The sequence below is a fragment of the Mobula birostris genome, chromosome 8 (assembly GCF_030028105.1).
Source record: "Mobula birostris isolate sMobBir1 chromosome 8, sMobBir1.hap1, whole genome shotgun sequence".
Lineage (NCBI taxonomy): Eukaryota > Metazoa > Chordata > Chondrichthyes > Myliobatiformes > Myliobatidae > Mobula > Mobula birostris.
The window spans coordinates 67,565,840-67,593,143 of record NC_092377.1 but is presented as its reverse complement, the minus strand read 5'-3'; the positions used below and the strand labels follow the sequence as shown (position 1 = coordinate 67,593,143).

The 27,304-nt window shown below is 39.3% G+C and overlaps 1 protein-coding gene across 6 annotated transcripts in view; it reads left to right on the top strand.

Moving 5' to 3' along the window:
* Window positions 1-27,304, top strand: part of fndc1 (fibronectin type III domain containing 1) — a 200,525-nt gene that overhangs the window by 115,993 nt on the left and 57,228 nt on the right. For 5 of the 6 annotated variants that reach the window (XM_072265367.1, XM_072265368.1, XM_072265372.1 and 2 more), the window contains 7 exons: window positions 6,961-7,151; window positions 14,751-14,858; window positions 16,250-16,438; window positions 20,383-22,182; window positions 26,081-26,199; window positions 26,353-26,464; window positions 26,769-27,209. In XM_072265367.1, coding sequence (XP_072121468.1) covers window positions 6,961-7,151; window positions 14,751-14,858; window positions 16,250-16,438; window positions 20,383-22,182; window positions 26,081-26,199; window positions 26,353-26,464; window positions 26,769-27,209 — 2,960 coding nt within the window. The remainder of the gene's footprint in view (window positions 1-6,960; window positions 7,152-14,750; window positions 14,859-16,249; window positions 16,439-20,382; window positions 22,183-26,080; window positions 26,200-26,352; window positions 26,465-26,768; window positions 27,210-27,304) is intronic. The other variant, XM_072265373.1, reaches the window with a different exon arrangement.

Genomic DNA, 27,304 nt, shown 5'->3' with positions numbered 1-27,304 from the left:
ATTCTGGATTTGCAGTTGTGTAATGAGATGATTTGATTAGGGGGCTTAAGGTGAAGGACCTGTTCTGAGACAGTGATCACGATATGATAGAATTCACCATGTAGTTTGAGAGGAAGCTGGAAAATGATATTGGGAAGTTAATAATGGGGGAACAGAAAAGATCTCAATAAGGATTTTATTGCTGCTATCACTGTGGAATCTGTGAGCAGTACACCAGAAATTCAAGAGTGTCAGGGGCAGAAGTAAGTGTTGTTGCATAAACTAAGGACAATTGCTTGGGAAACTGAAAAGTCTGAAGTTTGATAAGTCACTTGGACCAGGGTTTTGAAGGAGGTAGCTGAAAGATTTGTGCAGGTGTTAGTGGTGATCTTTCAAGAATAACAAGATTCAGGAATGGACTGGAAAATTGTAAATGCCACTCCACTCTTTAAGAAGTGAGGTAGGCAAAAGTAGAAAGTTATAAGCCAGTTAGGTTGACTTCAGTGGTTGAAAAGATGTTGGAGTCCATTACTGAGGACGTGGTTTTGGGGTATTAGAGGCACATGACAAAATAGGCCAAAGTTAGCATTGTTTCCTTAAAGGGAAATATCTTGCCTGACAAATCTGTTGGAATTCTCTGAGGAACTAGCGGACAGAATATAAAAAGGAGAGTCAGTTGATAGTGTTTACTTGAATTTTCAGAAGGCCTTTGACAAGATGCCATACATGAGGCTGCTAAACAAGGTAAGAACAGGAAGATAAGATTATCACAAGAGAGATACTAACATGGATAGAAAATTGGCTGACTGACCAGAGGAAACATTGGGAATAAAGGAAGTCTTTTCTGGTTGGCTGCTGGTGAATAGTAGTGTTGAGATTACTTCTTCACATTATGTCAATAATTTAGGTGACAGAATTGATGGATTTGTGGTCAAGTTTACAGATGAAAGGAAGTTAGATAGAGGGCAGGTAGTATTGAGGAAGCAGGGAATCTGCAGAAGGACTTCAATGAGAATGGGCAAAGAAGTGGCAGATGGAATACGGTACATGGAAGTTAATGGTCTTGCACTTTGGTAGAAGGAATAAAAGCATAGATTATTTTCTAAATGGGGAGCAAATTCAGAAATTAGAAGAACAAAGGCATTTGAGAGTCCTCGTGCATGATTCCCTACAGGTTAACTTGCAGGTTGAGTCGGTGGTAAGGAAGACAAATGCAATGCAAGCATTCATTTTGAGAGAACCACAATATTGAAAAAAGGTTGTATGAGGGGTGATTGCTAAGTTCGTGGCCTAAGGTAGAAGGAGTTAATTTTAGAAAACCTAGCACATTTAATTGTCCTACATTTATACACTTAGTTCAGCAGTTGTGGAACATACAGATCCCTTCTTTGTAGAAGTCGGCATCTTGGACCTCCAGAAAATAGTCCACTGCAGGGGTGATGGATAAGTTCGTGGCCTAAGGTAGAAGGAGATGAGGAGAAACTTCAAACTTTCTGCATTTTCACTCTAGAGTTGAACTGCACGTGCATGTAACGAGAGCTGTATAATTCATCTCCTTAGGCCACGAACTTATCAATCACCCCTGCTGTGGACCACTTTTACAAAGAAGGGATCCGTATGCTCCACGACCACTGGACTAAGTGTGTACATGTAGGAGGGGACTATGTGAAAAAATAAATGTGCTAGGTTTTCTAAAATTGACTCCTTCTACCCTAGGCCATGAACTGATCAATCACCCCTTGTAATGCTGAGGCCTTATAAAGCATTGGTCAGAACACGCTTCAGAGTTCAAAGTGCATTTATTATTAAAGTATGTATACAGTATACAACTTTAAGGTTCATCTTCTTGCAGGCGTCCTCAAAGCAAAGAAAACAATAGAATGCATTTAAACAAAAACCCTACACAACAATACCATCAAACATCCAATGTGCAGGAATTGTGCAAACAATCGTGCAAACAATAAAAAGTAAAGAAATAACGTTAACTGTAGGGTCCTGGAAAAGCGAGTCCTCAGCACTGTGTGGATGGTTGTAGGCCACAACTGCAGAGTCCATTCAGTGCTCAAGCAACCTGATCAAATCATGCAAATATTAAAAATAAGTGAACAAACACAAGTGGAGTATGAACTGCAGAATCCCTGAAAGTGAGTCCACAACTGTGGAGTGTGTACAGTGCTGAAGCGGGTGGAGCCTGTCCAGAAGCCGTCCAAGACTCCTCCACCTTTCCCCCACCGCCAAGACAGGTCAAACGCAGGCAGATGGCACTGAACACCTCTTCATTTTCTGCTCTCGTTCTTGACGATTTTAATCTTGCTTGATGATTTAATCGTTGTGGAGTAATGGAGATGACCATGGGTTCATGTTCCACCATTCGGAATTGTTGAAGCATACATCCCCAGTGACGGCCATAGCAGCATTCTCTACTTAAATCAATGCCAAATCCCCTGGGAGATTGCAGAAGTGCCATTTCATTTAGTTGGATCAAGAATGCATTCTTACAAGGGAAATTACAGGCTGAAATTAATCACAGTTAAGAAGAAGAAGTATATTTAGAAGAAGATCATCTAGTTATTTTGTAAGCTGACTGCAAGATGTCACTGTTGGTCGCTGGTGCCATCTTGGAGTATTGTGAGCAGTTTTGGGCCCCTTATCTAAGAAAAGATGTACTGGCTTTGGAGATGGTCCAGAGGAGGTTCATTAGAATGATCCCAGGAATGAAAGGATCAATGTATGAAGAGTGTTTGTCAGCTCTGGGCCTGTAATTGCTGGAGTTTAGAAGAACGAGGGGGGGATCTCATTGAAACCTATTGAATATTGAAAGGCCTATAAAGAGTGGACATGGGGAGGATATTTCCTATAGTGGAGGAGTTGAGGATTAGTGGGCATTGCCTCAGAATAGAAACATAGAAAATCTACAGCACAATACAGACCCTTTGGCCCTTTGCCAAACATGTCCCTACCTTAGAACTACCTAGGCTTTACCCATAGCCCTCTATTTTACTAAGCTCCATGTAGCCATCCAGGTGTCTCTTAAAAGACCCTATTGTTTCTGCCTCCACCGCCGCCGGCAGCCCACTCCACGCACTCACCACTCTCTGCATTAAAAAACTTACCCCTGACATCTCTTCTGTACCTACTTCCAAGAGAAGGACATCCCTTCAGAACAGATGAGCAAGAATTTCTTTAGCCAGAAGGTGGTGAAGCTCTGGAATTCATTCCCATACATGGAAGCGGAGGCCAAGTCATTGGGTATATCTGAAATGGAGGATGATAAATTCTTCATTAGTAAGAGTATCAAATGTTACCGGAAGAAGGGGGGAGAACAGGGTTTAGAGGGAAGATAAATCAGCAACAATGGACTAGCAGAGCGGACTCAATGAGCCAAGTGGCCTGTTCTGCTCCTATGTCTTATAGTAACTATAATCCTCTGTCAACATAGAATATTGAACATTACAGCATAGTACAGCCCTTTCAGCCTGTCAGGTTGTGCTGACCTATTAAATTTCTCTACAATCAATCTAACTCTTCCTTCCTACATATCAGTCTATTTTTTTTTATCATCCATGTGCCTAAGAGTTTTTTAAATGTTGCTAATACATGTGCTTCCTTCCCCACCCATGGCGGGGCATTCCATGCATCCACTACTGTGTTTAAAAAAAACAAAAAAATCTTAACACAATACTTTCCTCCAGCAACCTTATAATTATGCCTTCTCTTGTTTGTTGAGGTTGCAGTTTTGGGTACACATTGGAAAACACTCACAGATTATGGGAATTCACCCTGTAAGAATGCATTTGTGCAGTCAGTATGGCTTAATAATGTGTAATACGATGAATGAAGTTATTTTGTCCCTTTGCTAGATTGATTGGGACATTGTTTCATCTGTCTTGATTCTGCAGACTGAACCATTGTTGAAAAATTTCTATCTGCTATCTCTGTTCTGCATTTCCAGTACATAGACTGTACTGTGGTGCTGTCACACATCCATGGTCTCAATGAATGGCAAAGCAGGCATGAAGGATCAAATGGTCTTCTGCTATTGTTTGTATTGTTATGTAGCAAACCCACTTGGTTTTGGATACTGAACTCCTGCCAACAACATTTTCCTCCCTTATTGCTGCTTCCAACGTGTTGTTCAATGTGGAAGCATATTAATTCTTCTGATGCAGAATGTGAAATGGGTAGAGAATTTTTCTTCTGAAAAAGAATAGGTTTGTTTTTACAACAACTAGTTAAATTTCCTGGTCAGTTCTCCAGCTATAATCGACTGGGTTTGCTCTTTGGTGCTAAACCCCTTTGTCCAAATCTTTTCTCACCACCACCAACATAAACTGGGAGGTAGTATGATTTATTATGGACAGTCATCAGATTTGTTTTGAGATAAAAACAACATACTGGACACATTCAAAAAGGAATCACGTGAAACACTGAAATAATATGTGAGAATGCTGTTCTTGGACTACTGTTCAGCATTCAACACCATGATTCCCTCCAGGCTTGACAAGAAACTCAGAGACTTCAACCTTCACCCTGCCGTGTACAGCTGGGTGCTGGACTTCCTGTCAGATCAGTGGTAGGTGGTAAGAGTGGGCTCCTTCACCTCTGCCCCTCTGACCCTCAATGCAGGTGCCCCTCAGGGCTGTGTACTAAGCTCCCTCCTTTACTCTCTGTATACCCATGACTGTGTTGTCACCCACAGCGCCAATCTGCTAATTAAATTTGCTGATGATACTACATTGATTGGCCTTATCTCAAATAATAATGAGTCAGCCTACAGAGAAGAAGTCATCACCCTGACACAGTGGTGTCAAGAAAACAACCTCTACCTCAATGTCGCAAAAATAAAGGAGCTGATTGTGGACTACAGGAGGAATGGGGACAGGCTAACCCCTATTGACATCAATGGATCTGGGGTTGAGAGGGTGAACAGCTTTAAGTTCTTCAGCAGAAACATCACTGAAGGTCTCATGTAGTTTGTACATACTGGCTTTGTGGTGAAAAAGGCACAACAGCGCCTCTTTTACCTCAGATGGCTGATGGTTGTTGTGGGCCCCTGAATCCTAAACTTTCTATATTGGCACAATTGAGAGCATCCTGACTGGCTGTATCACTGCCTGGTATGGGAACTGTATTTCCCTCAATCATAGGATTCTGCAGAGAGTGGTGCGGACAGCCCAGCGCATCTGTAGATGTGAACTTCCCGCTATTCAAGATATTTGCAAACACAGGTGTGTAAAAAGGACCCGAAGGATCATTGGGGACCCGAGTCACCCCAACCACAAACTGTTCCAACTGCTACCATCCAGGAAATGGTACCGCAGCCTAAAAGTCAGGACCAACAGGCTCCGGAACAGCTTCTTCCACCAGGCCATCAGAGTGCTTAATTCATGCTGACGCAACTGTATTTCTATGCTTATATTGACTATCCTGCTGTACATACTATTTATTGTAAATGGCACATTTACAACAGAACATAGAAAACCTACAGCACAATACAGGCCTTTCGGCCCACAAAGCTGTGCTGAACATGTCCTTACCTTAGAAATTACCTAGTGTTACCCATAGCCTTCTATTTTTCTAAGCTCCATGAACCTATCTAGGAGTCTCTTAAAAGACCCTATTGTATCCGCCTCCGCCGCTGTTGCCAGCAGCCCATTCCATGCACTCACCACTCTCTGCATAAAAAAAAAACTTACCCCTGACATCTCATCTGTACCTACTTCCAAGCACCTTAAAACTGTGCTCTCTCGTGCTAGCCATCTCAGCCCTGGGAAAAAAAACCTCTGTCTATCCACACGATCAATGCCTCTTATCATCTTGTACACCTCTAAGAAGAAGAGGTGTACACCATCTTTAGATGAAGATGTAATGTAAAGATTTATACTCCTCGTGTATATGAAGGATGTAAGCAATAAAGTCAATTCAATTCAATTCATTTGATCTTATTGTAATGCATCTTAATCGAACATGATCTGTAATTCTAATCTTAAAGTCTTTCTTGATGCCTTTCAATTTTATTTTTATCAGTGTTAGCTATTTCGTCATGTCATTTCTCCACTTATCCTGTCCTAACTTTTTTAAGGAAATTGGAAAAATGGTTGATATGCTGGAACCCTTTTAAGAGAAAACTAAATTGCTTGGAAAACTCAGCAGGACATGCAGCATTCATGGAAAGAAAAGCAGAGCTAACATTTCATGTTCTACATCATGCTTTGATCAAAGTTCTGACGAAGGTAGATTGAAATGTTAAGCTCTCTTTGCACAGATGCTGCTAGACCTAATGAGTGCTTCCAGCATTTCCTGTTTACATATATAATTTCTGTGCTGCTATCTCCATTATTTAGAGCCACATGTTGTAGTATACTCCTTACCAATGGATTGCAGATCCATAGTATTGAACAATAGGTTTCTAATGTTGGGCCCTCAAAATTGCCTAGTATACTGAGTATGCACTCACATTGTGAAAACTTGCTATATACTGGCATTATTTGATCCCATTTGTTGTGCTTCCTGAAGGCTATCATTGAATTTTCAAGGTTGCAAATTTGAAGATGGTGTGGGCACTTTAGTTCAAGCGGTGATGTGTCAAGCCTAAATTATCAAGTCACTTTTCAGGTACTGATAAAGTAATGTAATTTGAAAGATGAGGATACAGTTCATAATATGGACAGAGAATTCATTATTAAATTCCATTTTATGATCTCAGCTATGCAATCTGGACAAGTACAGACTTGATCTGTTGCTTTCTTTGTATCAGTTCAAAAAGAGTTGCAGTGAGAGGAATCACATTTATGACTGAGAATTACTATGTATATGTGGTATTGAGGTAAAATAAAAGAGTTGAAGGAAGGGAATCCGGAAAGATTGCAATTCTGGACTGAGATTATTCTTTAATGTTCGACTTGAATCTACCATGGATTATCTGTAGGTGTACTTGGTTAAAAAATTTATTAACGTGGTTTGCTTCATCTGATCTTTCAGATATTACACCGTTAGGTACAGAGAAAGAGGAGAATCTGCTAAATGGGAATACAAGATATCCAAGATATACAGGCGAGTTCTGATTGACAAGCTGACATCAGATTCCATACATGAATTCTCTGTTCGCACTTCTCAAGGAGACATAGATGGCAAATGGAGTGTTTCAGTTTTCCAAAGAACCCCTGAGTCTGGTATGCTTTTCAAGCTCAGTACTGCAAGAGCACTCTGAATTCAGCAGTAAACTGTGACTAACTGTACTAATTGCTGAATATTGTTTTCTTAATAAAAGACTAAATCAAACAACAATTGAAACTGCCCAAATCAGGTTTCAGAAAGAGACCATGATTCCAAAATTGTAAAGCTACGGAATTCAAATATATTTCTAGTTTAGAAAAAATATAATTTTATTCTTTGGTTAACCTGGCATCTGATATCTGTATACTTGGCTACTTGATTTTTTCCATGTTTCCTCAGGAGATAGTTTATTATCCTTTTTGATTAAAAGTTTAATTACCAACTTTGGAATGTCAAATGGTTACATGAAGAACTTGTGAATGGCAAAACACTCTGCACATCTGTACAAGTTGTATCAATGTGACTATTGTGTGTTATTTTGTAGGGCAAGTGCGCAGACAAATGTCAGCTTACAAGCTTTTTGCAAAATGAGCCTAGGTTGAAATTTTAATATATTTGTGTAATCCAGGCAATTTGAAACCTTATAAACTGTCACCATCACAATCAACTGCATTGCTAAAATTCTTTGTGGAGCCAAGCAACTAATTGTATAGCTCTGATGTTACTAGCTGCACAATAAACCTATCTATTTCCAGGTGTTTGGAAGGTATAGGTTGTTCAATGATTCGGATAATGAATATCTTGAATACAGTTATTATGGTATGTGATTTTAACTTTCTACATATAGACTGGGAATCCCTTACTGTAGAAGGACTAGATGGGATAAAGTTTTTCAAATATGTTCATGGAAGTATAAATGCGATCCTTGAGATTGATGGTTTTTGGCAAGAGTTGAAATATCTGATTCAAGTTGTGACAGCAAAAGCCTCAAGTCCCATGTAAAACGATGCCCAAGTGGTTCTGTTTTTAGTGAATATACGGTTCACTACATTGAGCTCTTCTCCAAAGACCGGGAAACTTCATATGACAGAGTAGTCACATATCACAAAATCTGACAATTTTGAAAAGTATTTTTGTTTCGTCATCATTCTGAATTTTGATAATTTCATCTTGCAAGCTTTCTTCCTGTTCTTCCACCTTGCAAAGAAATAGGTTGATTACCCAGTCTGGAACTTCAGATCATTGAAATGCTTGAATGGATTCTGAAAATCCTCCTTCAGTAACTGCAGGTATAAATAGTGCTCTTGCAAATCACTGTCTGTAGAAGAGAGTGACATACTTTCCAGGAAAGCTGTGAGAACGTTCTTCTCCCAATGTTTTGCGTATATATTTCTATTTTTCCAATAAAAGTGAATGCTGCACCTTTTGCTTGGATTGAATTGAAGTTCTCACCCTGCAGTTTGATATTTAAGAATGTTCATTTTGTCATACAGATCGGCTAGGTATGACACGTCTCCACTTCGAAGTTCAATCTTGTTTCCCAAGCTCTTGTCGACTTTGAGCAAAAATTCAATCACGTTGTTAGAAAGATCAAAGAAATGATTTAAGCAGCAGCCCTTTGACATCCAATGCACTTCAATGTGAAGAAGGAAACGTTCATACTCTTCATTGTTATCTTGGCATAACTTGTGAAATATTCTGCTATTTAATAGATGAGCTCTAATTTTGTTGATAGCCGATATTACAAGTCATGCTTGAAAAAAGTTGCTGGTTGAGGTTTTTGACTCTGAGAACTTGGAATTTCTTTTTTCATAAATGCTACTGAATCGGCATGGTGATCTGTCATATATGGTGCTGCATCTGTTGCACAAGAAATCATGTTCCTAATCAGAATACTTTTATCCTAGATGTACATTTTGAGCTCATCGTAGATTGATTCTCCATTGATTATTTATTTTTAACTTTTTACAAAAGATAATTTCTTCATAAGCTTTTCCATTTTTAATAAACAGTACATATGCCATTAGTAATGATTCATTCTCTCACCCAATTGACTCATCCAGTTCTATCCCAAATTCTGTTTTTGAAGTTCATATTTGATACTCAATGTCTTCACTCATTTCGTCAATATGACAAGCTACAGAGTTACTTCTCGAGAACTGATTTTAAAATATTGTTATCCATTTTGAGAACAGTGGTGAGCACTTCTGATACAGCAGGCATGATTAATTTTTCACCAATTGTAAAAGATTTTCCACACTTTGCTATCATTTTGGAAATGTTATAAGAAACAATGGGACCACTATCAAGGTGACCACTGTTTAGCTTTCTTGGCAAATGACTTGAGTATGCAACACTTTTCAAATGTTTTTTCATCTTCTGGAACTGAGAAGTACCATAAGTAGCCTTTTCAGAGTGTCTTTTATGGAAGTGTTCCTGCAATCTTGATCATTTCATGGCTTCATTAGACAGTACAATATTACAAATAAGACACATGGGGTGTTGCTGATCTGACGGGAATGGAATAAAACCAAACTCCAGGTACGTAATATTGTATTGACACACATTCTGTAGTTTCTGTTTCTTAGCAGGATTGGAACTCATGGCTTCCTCGTAGAGTTTGGGCCATACGTATTTATCCATTACTAGTGGGGCTAAATTGAAATAAAAAATTTAATACAAACTGGGAATGTCTATCAGATGTTGACGATGGCAGCAAGTTGACGTGGATGGAACAATGGTAGCAGCACGCAATAGAATGGCAAGGTGAAAAGGAAGATGATCACAACAGCGAAAATTATGTTGCTGAGAACTCAGAATGGAATCCGAATGTTAGTCGGGATAGAGCTGGTGTTCGGCAAGCTTCCTTTATACTCTTCCAGTTAGCACAATTAACCAATCACGTAATGTCTCATAATCCCCAAAGATGATTCTTGGCCATACATATGAAGCCAACATCACTTTGAACACCTCAAGCTGGAAAGTTTGCTAATTGGCTCTATTTCTCCGTTTAGTTCCGGCCAGTGCAGTATCGTTGCACGACCTGTTTTCTATTGATCTGTAGAGAAAGTTGAGAGGGTGTACTTGACTTACCAACTGTTAAATTGCATGGACTCATTTTGTGCTGCAAGTCAAGGGGAATTGTTGGGCACCCTGGTTGCTAATTTATGCATCCTCAGTAATGTCTGTTTGGTTTGTAAGGTTGGATGAGATTGCCAGTTTTCAAATGCATTGTGATGATGAGTTCTTCCTGTGTTTCAATGCCTCATTTTTTTTTTTGGAGGTGCCTGCTCTACTAATGCTGGTCAGGTCTCATGCCTCAAGTTAAGGTGCTGCTTACTGCCCCTCCCCCCAAGTATCTTGAATGCCCCACGACAATTTCTATTTCCCCTAACATCCTCTTAGGCCATGTAAGCACCCCAGTTGGGAATCACTAGTGTTGGGGAACACTTTGCATCCAATGACCACAATGCCATTAGTTTCAAAGTAAATATGCAAAGAGACAAATGTGCTCCGCGGATTGAGATTATAAATTGGCAAAAGGCTAATTGTGATGGTATCAGAAATGATCTGGCAAGTGTGGATTGGGACAGGCTGTTTTCTGGCAAAGGTGGCCTTGGAAAGTGGGAGGCTTTCAAAAATGAAATTTTAAGAGTACAAGGTTTGTATGTGACTGTCAGAGTCTTTGTAAAGAGATTGCAAACTGTTTCAAGATAATTAAGATTGTTACAGAAGGTAAATTTTATTTTCCATGTATTGATTGGGAATCCCATACTGCAAGAGGACGAGATGGGATAGAGTTTGTCAAATGTGTTCAGGGAAGTTTCCTTCATCAGTTTGTAGAAGTCCCAATGAAGAGCATGCAATACTGGATCTGCTGTTAGAGAATGAGACAGGGCACATGACAGAAATTTGTATAGGGGAACACTTTGCATTAGGTGACCACATTGCTATTAGATTCAAAGTAAATATGCAAAGAGATAGGTCTGGTCTGCAGGTTGAAATTTGAAATTGGAAGAAGCCCATTTTGATGGTATCAGAAATGATCTGGCGTTTGTGGATTGGGACAGACTCTATTCTGCCAAAGGTGGAAAATGTAAGGCCTTCAAAAATGAAATTTTAAGGGTACAAAGCTTCTACGTGCCTGTTAGAATAAAAGGTAAAGATAATAAGTGTGGGGAATCTTGGTTTTCAAGAGATATTGAGGCCTTGGTTAAGAAAAAGAAGAAGGTGCATAGCAGGTATTGACAAGTAGGAACAAATGAAGTGCTTATGGAAGTACAGAAAATGTACAAGAACATTTAAGAAAGCAATCAGGAAGGCTAAAAGAAAGCATGAAGTTGCTCTAGCAGACAAGGTGAAGGAGTATACTGAGGCACCCTGCAGAGGTATCTGCAAAGCAAACAGCATTATGAAGGACCCCACGCACCCCTCATATAAACTCTTCTCCCTCCTGCCATCTGGAAAAAGGCACCGAAGCATTCGGGCTCTCATGACCAGACTATGTAACAGTTTCTTCCCCCAAGCCATTAGACTCCTCAATACCCAGAGCCTGGCTTGACACCAACCTACTATACCCTCTACTGTGCCTACTATCTTGCTTATTATTTATCGTAGTGCCTGCACTGTTTTGTGCACTTTATGCAGTCCTGGATAGGTCTGTAGCCTAGTGTAGTTTTTGTGTTTTTTTTTCTTACATAGTTCAGTGTAGTTTTTGTATTGTTTCATGTAGCACCATGGTCCTGGAAAACGTTGTCTCATTTTTACTATGTTCTGTACCAGCAGTTATGGTTGAAATGACAATAAAAAAGTGACTTGACTTGACTTGATATGCTGAGAGCAGAAGGATTGCAAGGGACAAAATTGGTCCTGTGGAAGACCAGAATGATAATCCATGTGTGGTGCCAAAATAGATGGGGGAGATTTTCAATGCGTTCTTTGCATCTGTATTTAATCGGGAGACGGATACAGAGTCTGTAGAAGTAAAGCAAAGAGGCATAAACTTCATGGACCCTGTACAGATTACAGAGGAGGAGACCTTTTCTACCCTGAGGTGAATCAAGGTTGATAACTTCCCAGGACCTGACAAGGTGTACCTTGGACACAATAGGAGGCAAGTGCAGAAATTACTGGGGCCCTAGCAGAGATACTTAAAACATCCTTGGCAACAGGGGAGGTACCAGAGGACTGGAGGATAGCCAATATTGTTCTATTGTTTATTAGATGTGGGAAAGTTAATGGAAGGTATTCTAAGGAACTGGATATGTAAGTATTGGATAAACATGGACTGATTATGGATGGTCAGAATGGCTTAATTTATGATAGGTCATGTTACCAATCCTATAGAGATTTTTGAGGTAGTTACCAGGAAAGTAGATAAAGGCAAGGCAATGGATATTGTCTACATGGACCTTAGTAAGGAATTTGACAAGGTCCCGCATGGGAGGTTGGTCAAGAAGATCCAGTTGCCTGGCATTCAGGATGAGGTAGAAAATTGGATTAGACATTGGCTTTGTGGGAGAAGCCAGGGAGTGGTAGTAGAGGGTTGACTTTCTGACTGGAGGCTGTGACTAGTCATGTGCCACAGGAATCGGTGCTGGGTCCTTTGCTGTTTGTTTTTATCAATGATCTGGATGATATGGTTAACTGGATCAGTAAATTTGATGATGACACCAAGATTGGGGGTGTAGTGGACAGTGGGGAAGGCTATCATGGCTTGGAAAAATGGGCTAAAAAATGGCAGATAGAATTTAATGCAGTCAAGTGGGAGGTGTTGCACTTTGGTAGGACCAACCAGAGTAGGTCTTACACTGTGAACATAGGTGCACTGAGGAATGTGGTGGAACATATGGATCTGGGAATGCAGGTACACAATTTGTTGAAAATATCATCAGGGGTAGATAAGGGTCATAAAGAAAGCTTTTGGCACATTGGTCTGTATGAATCAATGTATACAGAAGGTGGGATGTTATGTTGAAGTTCTATAAGACGTGGGTGAGGCCTAATTTGGAGTATTGTGTGCAGTTCTGGTCACCTACCTACAGGAAAGATGCAAGCAGTTTGAAAGAGTGCAGAGAAAATTTACAAGGATGTTGCCGGGTCTGGAGGACCAGAGTTAGAAGGAAAGATTGATCAGGTTAAGACTGTACTCTTTAGAACTTAGAAGACTGAGGGGAGATCTGATAAAGGTATACAAAATTATGAGGGGTATAGAGAGGTAAATGCAAGCAGGCTTTTCCACTGAGGTTGGTGGAACAACAACCAGAGCTCATGGCATAAGTGTGAAAGATGAGAAGTTTAAGGGAACCTGAGGGGAAACTTCTTCAGTCAGAGGGTCATGAGGGTGTAGAATGAGCTGCCAGCACAAGTGTCAATGCAAGCTTGATTTCAAAGTTTAAGAGAAGCTTGGATAGGTACATGGATAGCAGAGATATGGAGGGCTGTGGTCCCAGTGCAGATTGTTAGGAGTAGGCAGCTTAAATGGTTTTGGGATGGTCTAGATGGAAAAGTCATACTTCTCTATGACTCTGTGAAGCAGAATTCTAGGCATAGAACAGTGTGTAAGGTAAAAAGTATAGTATTCTGGAGACTAGATTTTTCATTTTAAATTGACCAAATGTTTTAAAATTGAAATCCAAATGCAGGAATACATTTGTCAGGCTTACACAAGCCTTCTCCACTACTCAATACGATCATGGCCGATCCTCTGTCTTGTTTCCATGCTCTCCCCACATCACTGATGTTCAGAAATGTGTCTGTTTCCTCCTTAAATATATTAACCCATGGAATATAGTGGAGGCCAAGTTGTTGAATATATTGCGGGAGATTGATGGATTTCTGTACACAAAGGACTTGAAGGTATACGAGGAGAATGATCTTGAGGTCGAGGATCAGCTATGATCATAAAATGATTAAGCTAGCTTGAAGGACTGAATGGCATTCTGCTATTTTCTATATTTCTATGTAAATTTAGTTGATTATCTTTAAAGTCTCCACTGTGGCTTTATATGATTTATACCTAGAAATAATTTAATTCATTATCCGAATCATTGATCAATTTTCACCTCCCTACTGGATGCAAGTACAGTATATACTTTGCTTGTAGCTATTAATCTGTTAGTATGTCACAGAGTAGTTAAAACATTAAATAAATGTAGGCACAACATGAATAATGCAAACATAGAAGTAAAAGTTAGAAGAACTTTGAGGTGAAGTGACTGTAGATCCAGTGTCTTCAGCTGAATCTGTCCTCAGTTTAATATCAGGATTCCAAGTCTATAATTGCATTCATTGTTAAAGTTGGCTAATATGTTCTTAGAAATGGGAGATGAGATTTTTAGATTTCCCAATTTGAAATGAAGAAGTCGTAAACTGAAAATTTGTTTGATAGTGGATGGTGGACCTAATAAATAAACAGCACACGAAAACCCTTCACACCATTGAATGCAATTAATAGAGGAATGCAAATAGGGAGGGTCAAATAGTCAGAAAGGGTCTGTATATCCCTTCCACTCTATGTAGTTAATCCAAAAGAAATTGTAGAAGTGAAAAATACCTTAAATCAAAAGAAAACTGAGGAAAATTTCTGAATATAGATTGTATTAAGTTATAAATGCGTATTAATTTGTGAGCCCTATTCTTTTAATAAGCCTGAATTGATGTTTTCTCCGTTACCCTTTATGGAAACTATGAATCCTATTGACTTCCAAATACAGCTCCTTCTTCCAATCCTGAGAACTTTGAGGTGAAGCCACTGGGTGAAACAGGAACAGCTGTTACTGCATCCTGGGACCCTCCAAGTGATCACAAGGGAAAGGTCACAGGTAGGAGATTACCATTACTGGTGTTAAATTCTGTGAACGGTATTTTATGCTTGTTTTCCTGTACAAGATGAGATTCAAATTATGCTAAATACACTGGACACTGAGTAGAATGCTCTCAATGGAGTCAAGCTGTCTACTCTGTTCGTTAGTTTCACATTTGATATTAATGTTTCAGGAAAACACATGAATGTTTGATGTATCATCCAAAAAGAATGTTGGAACTTTTTTTTTTACAAAGTTAAGTGAAAGAAAATGTACCTGAGGGCTACAAAATTCCACAAAGTTCACCTGAACAGTATAATTTCAAGTAGTATCAGAGAGTATCAAAGCTAAAATAGTTTTGTTTGCATTGATATCCCAGATATCATTTTATCAAAGCCCTTGACCATCTCAGTGTATTTTAGCTTTTGGCAAGCAAACTTGGGTAGCTGACCTTTTACTGCATGTCTGCAATCAACACATCAAATTATGGTTTAAAATCCATCCAAACATATCAGTAGAAGCAAGGGCTACAAGCCAAGAAGTGATATTAATCAGTGATGCAAAGGGTAAAGATATCTGATTCATGATCTGTCGTGATTATGTTGATCTCAGCTGGTTATTTCATCTCATTCTGAAACAATTTAAACCATTACTCAGTATTTGTATATTCTGCTTGTATGTATCAGGGTGATAATAGTAGGTCTGAGCTTATGATGAGGTGTTTTTCTTGCCTCTGTTAATTATTCGTCTGCCAACCATCCCAATCAATGTGTGTGCGTCAATTTTAGCCACATGGGAAGCATGATCTTTGTTGCCTGATGACTGAAGGACATACCACTAAAGCTTTAACAAAATAAGAGGAGAACATTTTAGAAAAGAATTTGCAGGATAAAGATTAAACAGAAAATATAGCTATCGCTTATTATTTGGATAGAATTTGAATTTAGTTGCATTTGATCCGTACTTTGCTATAATTTGATTGAACTGTAAGCCATTAAATATGAATGTTTTCTTGTAACCTTCTAATTAAATCCATTTGTGTCATTGCCAACATATAAGGCTGACAGGCTTGTGTAGCTAAGGCCAGAATCCAGGTCATAACAAATTTCAGCACAAGTTTGAGCAATAGTTTTAATTCATTGGCTTATGACATTAATTAAGCTTTCATGTTTTATTAGCTTTTAAAATATAATTTATGTGTGTTGCCTGTCTAGATGGCTGTGGTTTACAAAAAAATTAGGGAACTTGTTTATCATCTCATTTTGTAAGAGGCATATTGTTATTCAGAGCGCTGCTAATCAGTATATGTTTGCACGGCACTTTGTTATCATCTTTCCTGTAGTCACTCCAATGGAAAAGCAGAATTGTTTTCAGTTTCCTCCTTCCAACCATTTGTCAAATCATTTCAGAATATATTGTTTCATACGCCCCGGCTCTCAAACCATTTGGAGCAAAGACGGTTACTTTTACTGGGGATGTTACAACTGCAATAATTGACAATCTACAGCCTGGGGAGCGCTATGTTTTCAAAATTCGAGCCGTAAACCGGAAAGGGCCAGGTCCTCAGTCTAAGGCCCTCAGTGTTGTTCTGCCAAAATGTAAGTATTGCACTTATTTGCAATGAAGGTTTTTATTTTTCTTACGTTTGGTACTGGACATGCTAGGATTCTTTCATAAATTCTGAACATGCACAATCACAGTTAATATTGTATGCAAGATTATAGGGCCCATTCACAATTAGAATTTACTTGGACTATTCATTTATTCCATGGATCACACTTTATGAATGATAACTGTATTTGCGACTAGGTTTGTGCCTCCACTGAAGACAAAGGCATTCCTAAGGTAGTGCTGGGTGAACACACTAGAATTATTTATTTCTGCATCCTGAATAAGACTTTGATGCAAGAAGGAATGTGACAAAAAATTAGGTTGGCAGCTAGTGTTACAAGTATAGTAAATACTTGATCTGTTATTTGAAATATTCAATGAGGGGCAACTGAAGACGTATAACAGTTTACCCAAGAATGCAAATTCATATACATGGTGAGGAACTGTAAGGTCTTTTGTTGCCTTTCCAAGACTTGCAGTAGATTTGATATACATTGCAGTGAATAGTGCTTGAGAAACCAGATGCCAGATTTTGTGAATTCCAGTTTCAGTCATAACTGAAAGTTTGCCACACCAGAAACATCCTGGTGAATCTCCATTTCACCCTCTCCAGTGTAGTTACATCCTTCCTAGAGCGTGCTGCACAGAACTGTACATATCACTCTAACCAATGTGCTCAATATCTACTGATGTCTACTATAAGCCCACGGAATTTCCACTTTCTCTTCGCTACATCGACTGCATTGCGCTGCTTCCTGCACGCATGCTGAGCTCATTGACTTCATCATCTTTGCCTTCAACTTCCACCCTGCCCTCAAATTTACCTGGTCCATTTCTGACACCTCCCTCCCCTTCCTTGATCTCTCTGTCTCTATCTGTGGAGGCAGCTTATATCTACTGATGTCTACTATAAGCCCACGGACTCTCACAGCTGCCTGGACTATTCCTCTTCCCACCCTGTTACTTGTAAAAATGCCATCCCCTTCTCTCAATTCCTCCGTCTCCGCTGCATCTGCTGTTAGAATGTGGCTTTTCATTCCAGGACGAAGGAGATGTCTTCCTTTTTTAAAGAAAGGGGCTTCCCTTCCTCCACCAACAATTCTGCCCTCAAACTCATCTCTCCTATTTTACACACATCTGCTTTCACCCCATCCTCCCGCCACCCCACTAGGGATAGGGTTCCTCTTGTTCTCACCTACCACCCCACCAGCCTCGGTGTCCAACATATAATTCTCTGTAACTTCTGCCAGCTCCAACGGGAGCCCACCACCAAGCACATCTTTCCCACCCTCCCCCCCCCCACACTTCTTGCTTTCCACAGCGATCGCTCCCTACGCGACTCTCTTGCCCATTCGTACCTCCCCATCTCTTCCCACCGATCTCCCTCCTGGCACTTATCCTTGTAAGCGGAACAAGTGCTACACCTTCCCTTACACTTCCTCCCTCACCACCATTCAGGGCCCCAGACAGTCTTTCCAGGTGAGGCAACACTTCACCTGTGAGTCTGCTGGTGTGGTATACTGTATCCGGTGCTCCCAGTGAGGCCTTCAGTATATCAGTGAGACCCAATGCAGATTGAGAGACTGCTTCGCTGACTATGCTCTTCTGTTCCATGCCCCAACTAATGAAGGCATCACTTTGAGAATTAGATATCTGCCTTTTTTGTTTCGGAAACTAAAGAACTGTTGCAGTAAAATAGGTAATCTGATTGTTCTATATGTACTATAAGTACCCTTATATCCCTTATTGAAGCAAACCTACTGTGAAAATAGAGTAAGGAGTTAAGAGTCCATAAGTGTTTGCAGCGAGAGCAGTCTAGAAATGCTTGACTGCAAGCAGTATTTTTTCTTTAGGAAGTATATGATGGTATTCTGCCTTAACTCAAGATTTTTCCCCATTTTCTTAAGCTAGACAGATGGGTAACTCCAGTCCCAGTGTGGTTGTAGTGGAAGGCAGTTTTGCTATTCACCAATGCGTTATGATATGCAAAGAGCAAGTGTAAAAAAAGACAGTGCTTCTTGGCATTCTAAGGAAAGACAGATTCAAATATTGATTGAAATTTCTTGAACTTCTAGTAAGTTGCTTCTAACTACTAAATGAAATGTACAAAGATAAAAAAAATTGGTGATCTGATGACAAAAACAAATTGCTTAACAACACAATAAAGGCCAGTGATGTTGTGGGGATGGAAATGGACTCTCTCACGATGGTGTCTAAAAAGAGGATGCTGTCTAAGTTGCATGCCATCTTGGTCAATGTCTCCCATCCACTACATAATGTACTGGGTGGGCACAGGAGTACATTCAGTCAGAGACTCATTCCACCGAGATGCAGCACAGAGCGTCATAGGAAGTCATTCCTGCCTGTGGCCATCAAACTTTACAACTCCTCCCTTGGAGGGTCAGACACCCTGAGCCAATAGGCTGGTCCTGGACTTAGTTCATCATTTACTGGTGTAATTTACATATTACTATTTAACTATTTATGGTTCTATTACTATTTATTATTTATGGTGCAACTGTAACGAAAACCAATTTCACCCGGGATCAATAAAGTATGAATATGACTATGACTAATGAGCAATTAACAACAGCTGTCAACCCACAAGGAAGCAAGTGAGATCTAGTAATTAGAAATAAAATAACAATCCAAATCAGGAAGATATAACAGATGGAAAGTGAGAAATTATTGAGCAATCCCACTTTGATCTCCTTGAGTTTTAATGGGTCTTTGAGGTAAAGTAATATTTAAAAGGTATTACAGATGTAGGTTGGAGAAGCAACACCTTATATTCCCTCCAACCTGATGGCATCACCATTCAATTTCTCTAACTTATGGTAACTACTCACCTCTCAGGATAAAAATGAATCTCAGGGTAATATATGGTGACATATTTTACATACTTTGATAAGAAATTTACTTTGAACTGCCTATTCCCCACCCCCAGCCATTTGTTTTCACGTATCCATGTGGTCCCCTTTTTCTTCCTCTTTCCCCTTCTCCACCCTCACAACCTGCCTATCATGTACATCATCCTCCCCTGGTCTCCTTTATTTTTGTGATCTGCTGTCCTTCTCCAGTCAAATTCGTTTTCCTCAAGTCCCCTGGTGCTTCCATCTATCATCTCTCAGCATCTTATATCATTCCTTTAACCTCCATCTCCCACCTTCTTGCCTCCCTCACCTGCATTCACCTATCACCTGCCAGTTCGTGCTCCTCTTCCACCTCCTTCCATCCTTTATTCTAGCTTCTATCCTTTCTTTCCAGGTCTGATGAAGAGTCTCAGCCAAAATGTCCATTATTTGTTTCTTGCATAGACACTGCCTGACCTGCTGAGTTCTTTCAATGTTTTGTGGAGCACTGGAAAGATGCTGAATTTTAGTTAGAAATTATAGAAATTGTTTTGCTCTGATACCTTACACTATTTGTAGCCAAATAATGTGAAATATTATAAAACATTAGCATTTTTCCCTTGCATTTTAAATTTGGACTGACAAATCGAAGTAATAGTACTAAATAAGCCAGGTTGATGCAGAAGAATCAGTTATTATCCAGGAAACATAATTTATACCACATGGCTGGAGCTGAATTTTGCTTTGATTCTATTACAATGTTGGCCAAACCTACAAGCCTTTGGGTTGCAGGCACACACGTCTTTGATACATGCATTTTTATTGTTAACATTCCACCTTATGAAATGCACATAAAAGCACTCATCCACCAGTTGCTGCATGCCTACTAAACGTTGGATCTTAGAGACCCTGGGGTTCCCTCTTGGTCGTTTGTCTTTGTTGCCAAAGTGATGTGGAAGAGCACAATCAGATGATTGATTTTTAATTTAAGCAGTATTTTAATTGTATGAATTTATTAATTACATTCTTACGGATATATTGTATCTCAACTAAACAGCTTGTTCTGGTTTTCTTGATAGCTGACAACGTTGCTGCAACTTCACCTCGCAGGACTCAAAGCAAATTTCATATTTCCCTTGTTTCTGAATCGTCTTCAGCTTCCAAATCCTCATCTAAAATGCCTCCATCATATGTGCCAGCTTCTAAACACATATCCGTCTTCAGATCAAACATGAGAAAATCTTCTGATCCTCTCCCTGACTCAAAATCGTCATCTTCTCATTCGTCTGGTTTTGATAGTGAACCAGTTCAAACCATGCATTCAGCTTCTTCATTAATCTCTACGTCTCCCCCTTCAACACCGTTAAAATATTCAGCAACAAACCCGAGAAGCCATGGTGAAATGTTAAGCAGAACAAAGTCTATCTCTTCTGAATCCTCATCCGACAGAAGTCAAATTCAGCAAAGAACTCTAAATTCCAAAGCAAGTTCCAAAACAGAAATTAGTTTGCGCTCTTCAGCTGCTCTGATACAAAATGAAGCAAAAGAGCCAAGTCATGATGAGTACAGACTTTGGACTTCGTCCACTCTTCCCTCTTCCAAATCTTCTCTGTATTCAGAGGAAGAGGAAGAAGAGTTCAGTGTTGAAGAAGAAAAAGCTGAAGAGGAAAATGAAAAGGAAGAGAGTCCAATTTTAATCAAATTGCAGCAATCCTCCCATAAATCCATGCCAAACAGACAAGCTTTACATTTACAGTCACCGAGGTCATTCTCTGAAACTGATGCTACTCTGAAACAGGCAATATCAGGAACAAGTTCAAATTCACGTTCATCTCGAAAAAAGGGACCTACAATCTCTTTGACATGGCCTACTCTACCGTTGAGAAAAGTTGATCCTGATCCAAATAAAAAGCCCATTTCTACAGCATCTTCACGTTCATCCACACAGAGAAATCTTGTCTCTGGATTTAATTTTCTTAATACCAGACATACTTCTGGGGCTAATAAGAGCTCATTTGTTCCTTCTGTTTCTCCTGCCTCATCCTCCTCTTCTACATCCTCAGGAAGTAATCACAGATCTTCGCAGACAGATCCTGTGGTCCATTCCAGTTCTAGCAAGGTATTGTCTAGAGATGATAGAAAACAAATTTCCAATTCTGCTTCTGACTTCAAATCAACCTCATCCAGCAGTTCCTCTCAGCATTTTCCATCTTCATCAACTAAGTTATCTTCAGGAAATTCAGGTCAATTTTCACTGTTGGATTCTCATTTCCCTACTACCAAACTGTCATCTGAGACCGAGAGAAAACCATTTTCCTCTAGTGCTTCCACTCGGTCCCAAGGTTCTTCATCAGCCCATTCTTCCATTTTAGAAGGCTCACGCTCGGTTTTGCCAATGAATGGCCTTCCTGCTTCCCCATTTACTAATGCTAGAGTGCCTGATGGTAAACGTAGGGCACTTTCCTCTTTGGCACACTCGCGATCTCCTGCTTCATCATCACTGTCGTCTTCCACTCGTTCTCATTCAGTTGAACAAATGTATTCCTCAATTCCCAATGAGAAAATTGTAGCAATTCCTACAACACAATCAGTTTCACCTTTAATATCTCAGTTTATCCCTCCTTCGTCATCTTCAAGAAACTCCAGACAACGGCCATCTTCACTTCTATCAGGCTCCAAAAGGACTGGAGGGCGACAGCCCGTACCTCCATCCTCACCACACCTTTCGGTATCACGTTCCCATTCCCCACCTTCTACATCTTCAAATCAACAGCTTTCCCCAGGGTCACGGACACGGCTTCCTTCAAGAACAAATAACATTGGAGAACTTGTGCGTGCAGGAAGGTTTCGGCAGTTTCGGAAGACCAACCCTGATCAATGTAAGTGTTTGTAAGATAAAGCAAGGCAACATTGGAAGTACCTAATAGTTCAGACAACATCAAGAGAGGAAGCAGCTGTTGCTACTTCTAGTCCATGATCTATTGTCAAAATTGGAAAATATTAACAGGTTACTTAGTTTTGTGGAAAGGTTAAGAGTGATTGAGGAGGGAAGATCTCAGTGGTAGACTAAAGAACAGGGTTATAGATGAGGACAGGCTGAAATAATGTGAAAATAGAGTATTCCTGACATTTATGGGACTGAAAAGCAGTAAATCCCTGGTACCTGATGCTCCAGCACCTTGGGTTTTGAAGGAAGTTGCTTTGGAGGTAATTGATACACTGCTTTTTATCTTCCAACATCTAGCATGTTCCAAATGGATTATAAAAATTAGAAATAAAAAAAATGTAACCTCATTGTTTAAGAAAGAAGGTGAGTGGAACAAGAAATTAAAGACTTAAATGAATAGTAGAAAAAATGCTGGAAGAAGTAAAGGAATTAATAACAGGGCACTTGGAAAATACAAGCATGTTTAAGCAGAGTCAATATAGATCTTTGAAAGAAAAATCATGTTTCAGAATCAGGTTTAATGTCACTGACATATGTTATGGTTTGTTATTTTGAAACAACAGTACAATGCATTACATAAAAACCATAAATTACAATAAGAAATATATTATAAAAAATAAATTAATTGTAATGCAAATAGAGAGCAAAATAGAGAGTTGGTGTACATGGGTTTGTTTATTGCCTGTTCAGAAATCTGATGGCAGAGGGGAGGAAACTGTCACTAAAACATTAAGTATGTGTCTTTGAGCTCCTGTATCCTCCTCCCTGTTGATAGCATGAGCAGAGGGGATCTTTAATGATGGATGCCACCTTTTTGAGGCATTGCCTTGTGAATTTGTGAGGTTACACCTTGCAGAATGGATAGAGGAAAGCAAGTGAGTATGTTGTAGATGGATTTTTGGAAGGCCAAAGGTGAAGTGAAAAGGCAAGGACTTATTAATTGGAATACAGAGTGGAAAAATGTGAGGTCGCCGACTTAGGCAAAAAAAATCGTTGAACTATCTTGTAAATGGTGCGAAGTTGAAAGCTGCTGGTGTGCAGAGTGATCTGGGTGCACTTGTACACAAAGCACAAGGTTTACAAGTGTAGAAAGCAGTTAACAAAGCCTGTTGAATGTGGGGCTTTATCACAAGAAGACGTGAATATAGTAATAGAGAAGTCTTGATCCAGATCATATATGGCCCTGTGCAGACAAGATTTGAAATATTGTACACAGGTCTGTTTCTTTTCCCAACAAATTGAGGTAGTGCAGCGAAGGTTTAGTCCTTAGATTGCAGATTTGTTGCTTGAGGAGAGATTAAGCAGACTGGGCCATTGGGTTCTTGAGTTAGAAGTAGGCAAGTGATCCCATTTAAGTATACAAAATTCTGAAGGGGCTTGACAGGGCAGTGCATTGATATCTTTGTTGTTGGGATGTCTAGATCCAGGGGTCATAGTTCAGAAATAATGGGTTCAACTATTCAGAAAACAAATAAGAAGAAATTTCTTGCGCCAGGCATTTGTATGAAATTTGAGAATCTCTACCCTGGCTGTGAAAACTCAGTCACTGAATATCTCCAGAAAAGTGATTCACACATTTTTTAGATATTGAGGGAATTATTATTTGCAGGGTTAATGCAGATAAGTGACACTGAGGTAAGGATCAGCACTGGGACTCAATGGAAGAGTAGGCACAAAGGACCAAATGCCTTGTTCTGCTATTTCCCATGTAGTTATTTCTTTTGAAATTGTTAAACTCTATGTTTGAGTGTCAAAACTGCAAAGAACCTAATATAAACTTGCTGGACCTCACACATAGGCTCATTTTCATTGGCCTCCACCTCCTTCACTGTTCCAATGAGTTTGGAGTGTATGGGGAATTAAAGTGGTGAAGTAGCCTGGATTAAACTAAAACATTCAGTAAAAGTAATGGCTAAATTGCTGTTCAGCTATTTTGTTGTGAGGAGACAACATCATGGAATATTAACCATTTCTGTCCAAAGAAGCTGCCAGATTTGATTTTGCTTTCCTTTTTTAATTGGGATTTCCACTCGTCATTGTTTAGTTACTTGTAAATATTTTATTGCCATCTCTGTGGTTCGATTTGAAATGCAGTCCCTTTTTTTTTGTTGGGGAAGGCAATGTAACTGAAACATTTGCAAAAACTCATCTGAATATGAAGATGATGAAAGGAGAGTGGATGTGAAGTGGTGTTTTTCAGTTATGAGACTTTACAGCAGTTTGAAGTGCTGGTTGTTGTGTTTTATGAGTAAAATGCACAATATTGTCATTTTGGGGAGGTAAACTGGTGCCAACTGGAATAGCTACACTTAGCCAATTGACTGCAGCTCCATGACCTGATAAGATTGCCGTGCAGTTCTCGTTGTAGGCACTTTAAACAAAAGATGCATTAAAAATAAATGACAAGTAGCCATTATCCCAAGTGTTGACAATTGTTGTTGAGATAATTAGATTAATTAGTCATCTTGAAAGGAAAAATAGAAATGTCTTTTTCGACAGTCCAGTAGAAAGCACAGCTAAAATGTAGAGCAAAACAATTGAAGAATGTTGTGGTGATGAGGAACAGCTTCCTGTAAAGTATCTGGAGTTCAATTCCAAAATAGGCAATTGAAATTTTTCAGAGCAAGTTTGATGGATATTTCAGAGGCAGGATTATGAAAAATCACTGACTCAAGGTTGGTAAATGGAGTTAATATACAGATCAGCCACGAACTAATAGAATGACTTGAGGAGGTGAAAGTCTCACATTTTTTTTTTTGAAATTTATTTTTTTATTGAAGTTTATCATCAAACAAACATTTCCATAAGATGTATTTCAGATATTGTACATATATATCATATAATCATATTTGCCACAGACTTCCACATAATATTTATCTGAGGTGTACGCCTATAGAAAAGAGAGGAAAGAAAGAACAAGAAAAAGGAGAAAACTATGTACAAGTAGGGAGTAATTTTTTTTTACAACATATTCATTGATTTGTGAGAATAAAATCTGGTCTATGAGGTGTTATGTAGTTGAACCATTTTTCCCAGTATGAATTAAATTGTTCCAACTTATGATTAACAGATGCTGTTATCTTCTCCATTTTGTAAATGTCCATTGTAATTTCCATCCATGCGTTTAAAGTTGGGCTGTCCTATGATCCATTTCCCGGTAAGGGTCTTTTTACCAGCCATCAGCAGAATATGCATTAAGTACTTATCTCTTGTCAACTATTCTTGAGATACATACGCAAAATATATGGTCTTACTTTCTAAGGGTATTTTACATTTAAAAATGTCTTGTAGGGCATTATGTATCCCACTCCAATAGTCTTTGATAATGGGACAATCCCAGAAAATATGATAATAGTTTGCATTTTGATTTCCACAATTTCTCCAGCAAACAGGGAGATTACTATCATAATGGGATTCCTGAGAGGGTGTAATAAAGTATCTTGTCAAGATTTCCATCCGAACTCCCTCCATTTCTGTGAACGGGTGCACTTCCATTAATACCTCCATATTATTGTCCATTCTTCCTCTGATATAATTATCCCTCCTCCTTTCTCCCAATTTGTTTTGAAAGGCTCACTTCTGTTCCTATGTTATCACAACTTTCCTCAGCTGGCGATTTCACTGCAGATAGTCTTGGGAACGGTCCCCATTTTTGATGATATTTTGATGCTTTTCCAGTCTAAGCACACAGTGAGGGTCTAATATTGCAGTGAGGTTTTTTTTTTAATGTTTTCTTTGATAAATCAAGTAAAATTCTAAATGACTGGTTAATAAACATCGAATTGCTGATATATGAAATTAAAATATTTGTCGTATTTGATTTTACACAGGGAAAAATAGGAAGCCAAACTTGACTGCTGAAAGAGGGAGTAAAGTTTCATCAAGCAAAGCCAGTAATGAAAAGGCAGCGGGACGGCGGGTCATCACAGGCCCTCAAGATACTAAATGGGTTGAGTATTTCATGCACAATTGATTTTGCAAATATCAAGTCACCAATGATGTGAGTCAAATAAAGGGCTGGTCAATCTATAACGCATGCTGTCATCAGGCTCGTTAGGCAAAAGCTGCTACTGTGACTAACTGGTTAATAACTTCAAAACAGATTGTGGACCTTGATCGTGGAATTTTGATGAATCCTGAAGGAAAAATCCTCCAAGATACAGAGGGAAATCCACTTCGAGTACAATTGGGATCAGATGGGCGTACAGTATTAGGTTTGTGCAATTTCATTCCAGGTCTTTGGATAAATCCTACCTTGATATTTAATATGTCAATACTGAATGCAAGCGGCAAACATTGCTGATGGACTTTTTTTGTAGAATTATAAGATTTGATGTTTTCTGCTGTTTGATTTTGTGATAAATTCAGGTCATTTTTATTGGAAAATATATCCTTATATGGTTCATCAGGTGTGTTCAATATTGGGATATTGTATAGGCTACATGCAAATATTCTAGTTTGTAGCTAATCAAGATCTTGCATTATAATGACCAGCACATTTTCTGTCTTCTATTACAGATGAGGAAGGAACCCCAATTTTGAGTCCAGACGGATTAGCTCTGTTTGGACATGGGCGAGATAGTAAGCCTTTAGATGGCCCAAAAGATAAGCCAGTTTTATCTGTTGGGGGCAAACCTGTCGTTGGATTTGTTTGGCATTCAGAAACAACAGTTGTTCCAACTACAACCACCACAGCAATGACGACAACCACCGCAGCGACGACGACAACCACCACAGCAACAACTACAACCACTGCAGCAACAACCACAACCACTGCAGCAACAACTACAACCACTACAGCAATGACTACAACCACCACACCAGAACCAACTACAACTGAGTTAATAACTGAACCCACAACTGTAGTTCCAACATGCCCACCAGGCAGTATTTTGAGACTGGATGAAAATGGTTATCCTGTTCTGGGACCTGCTGGAAAAATTGAATGTGACACTGAAGGTGAGAAATTGTGAAAGTCAAAAGTAGAATCAGTCTTGTAATTTGTTCCCCTGTTTCCTGAGTCATTCTTACAATGGTTGCAAATACTTCATTTT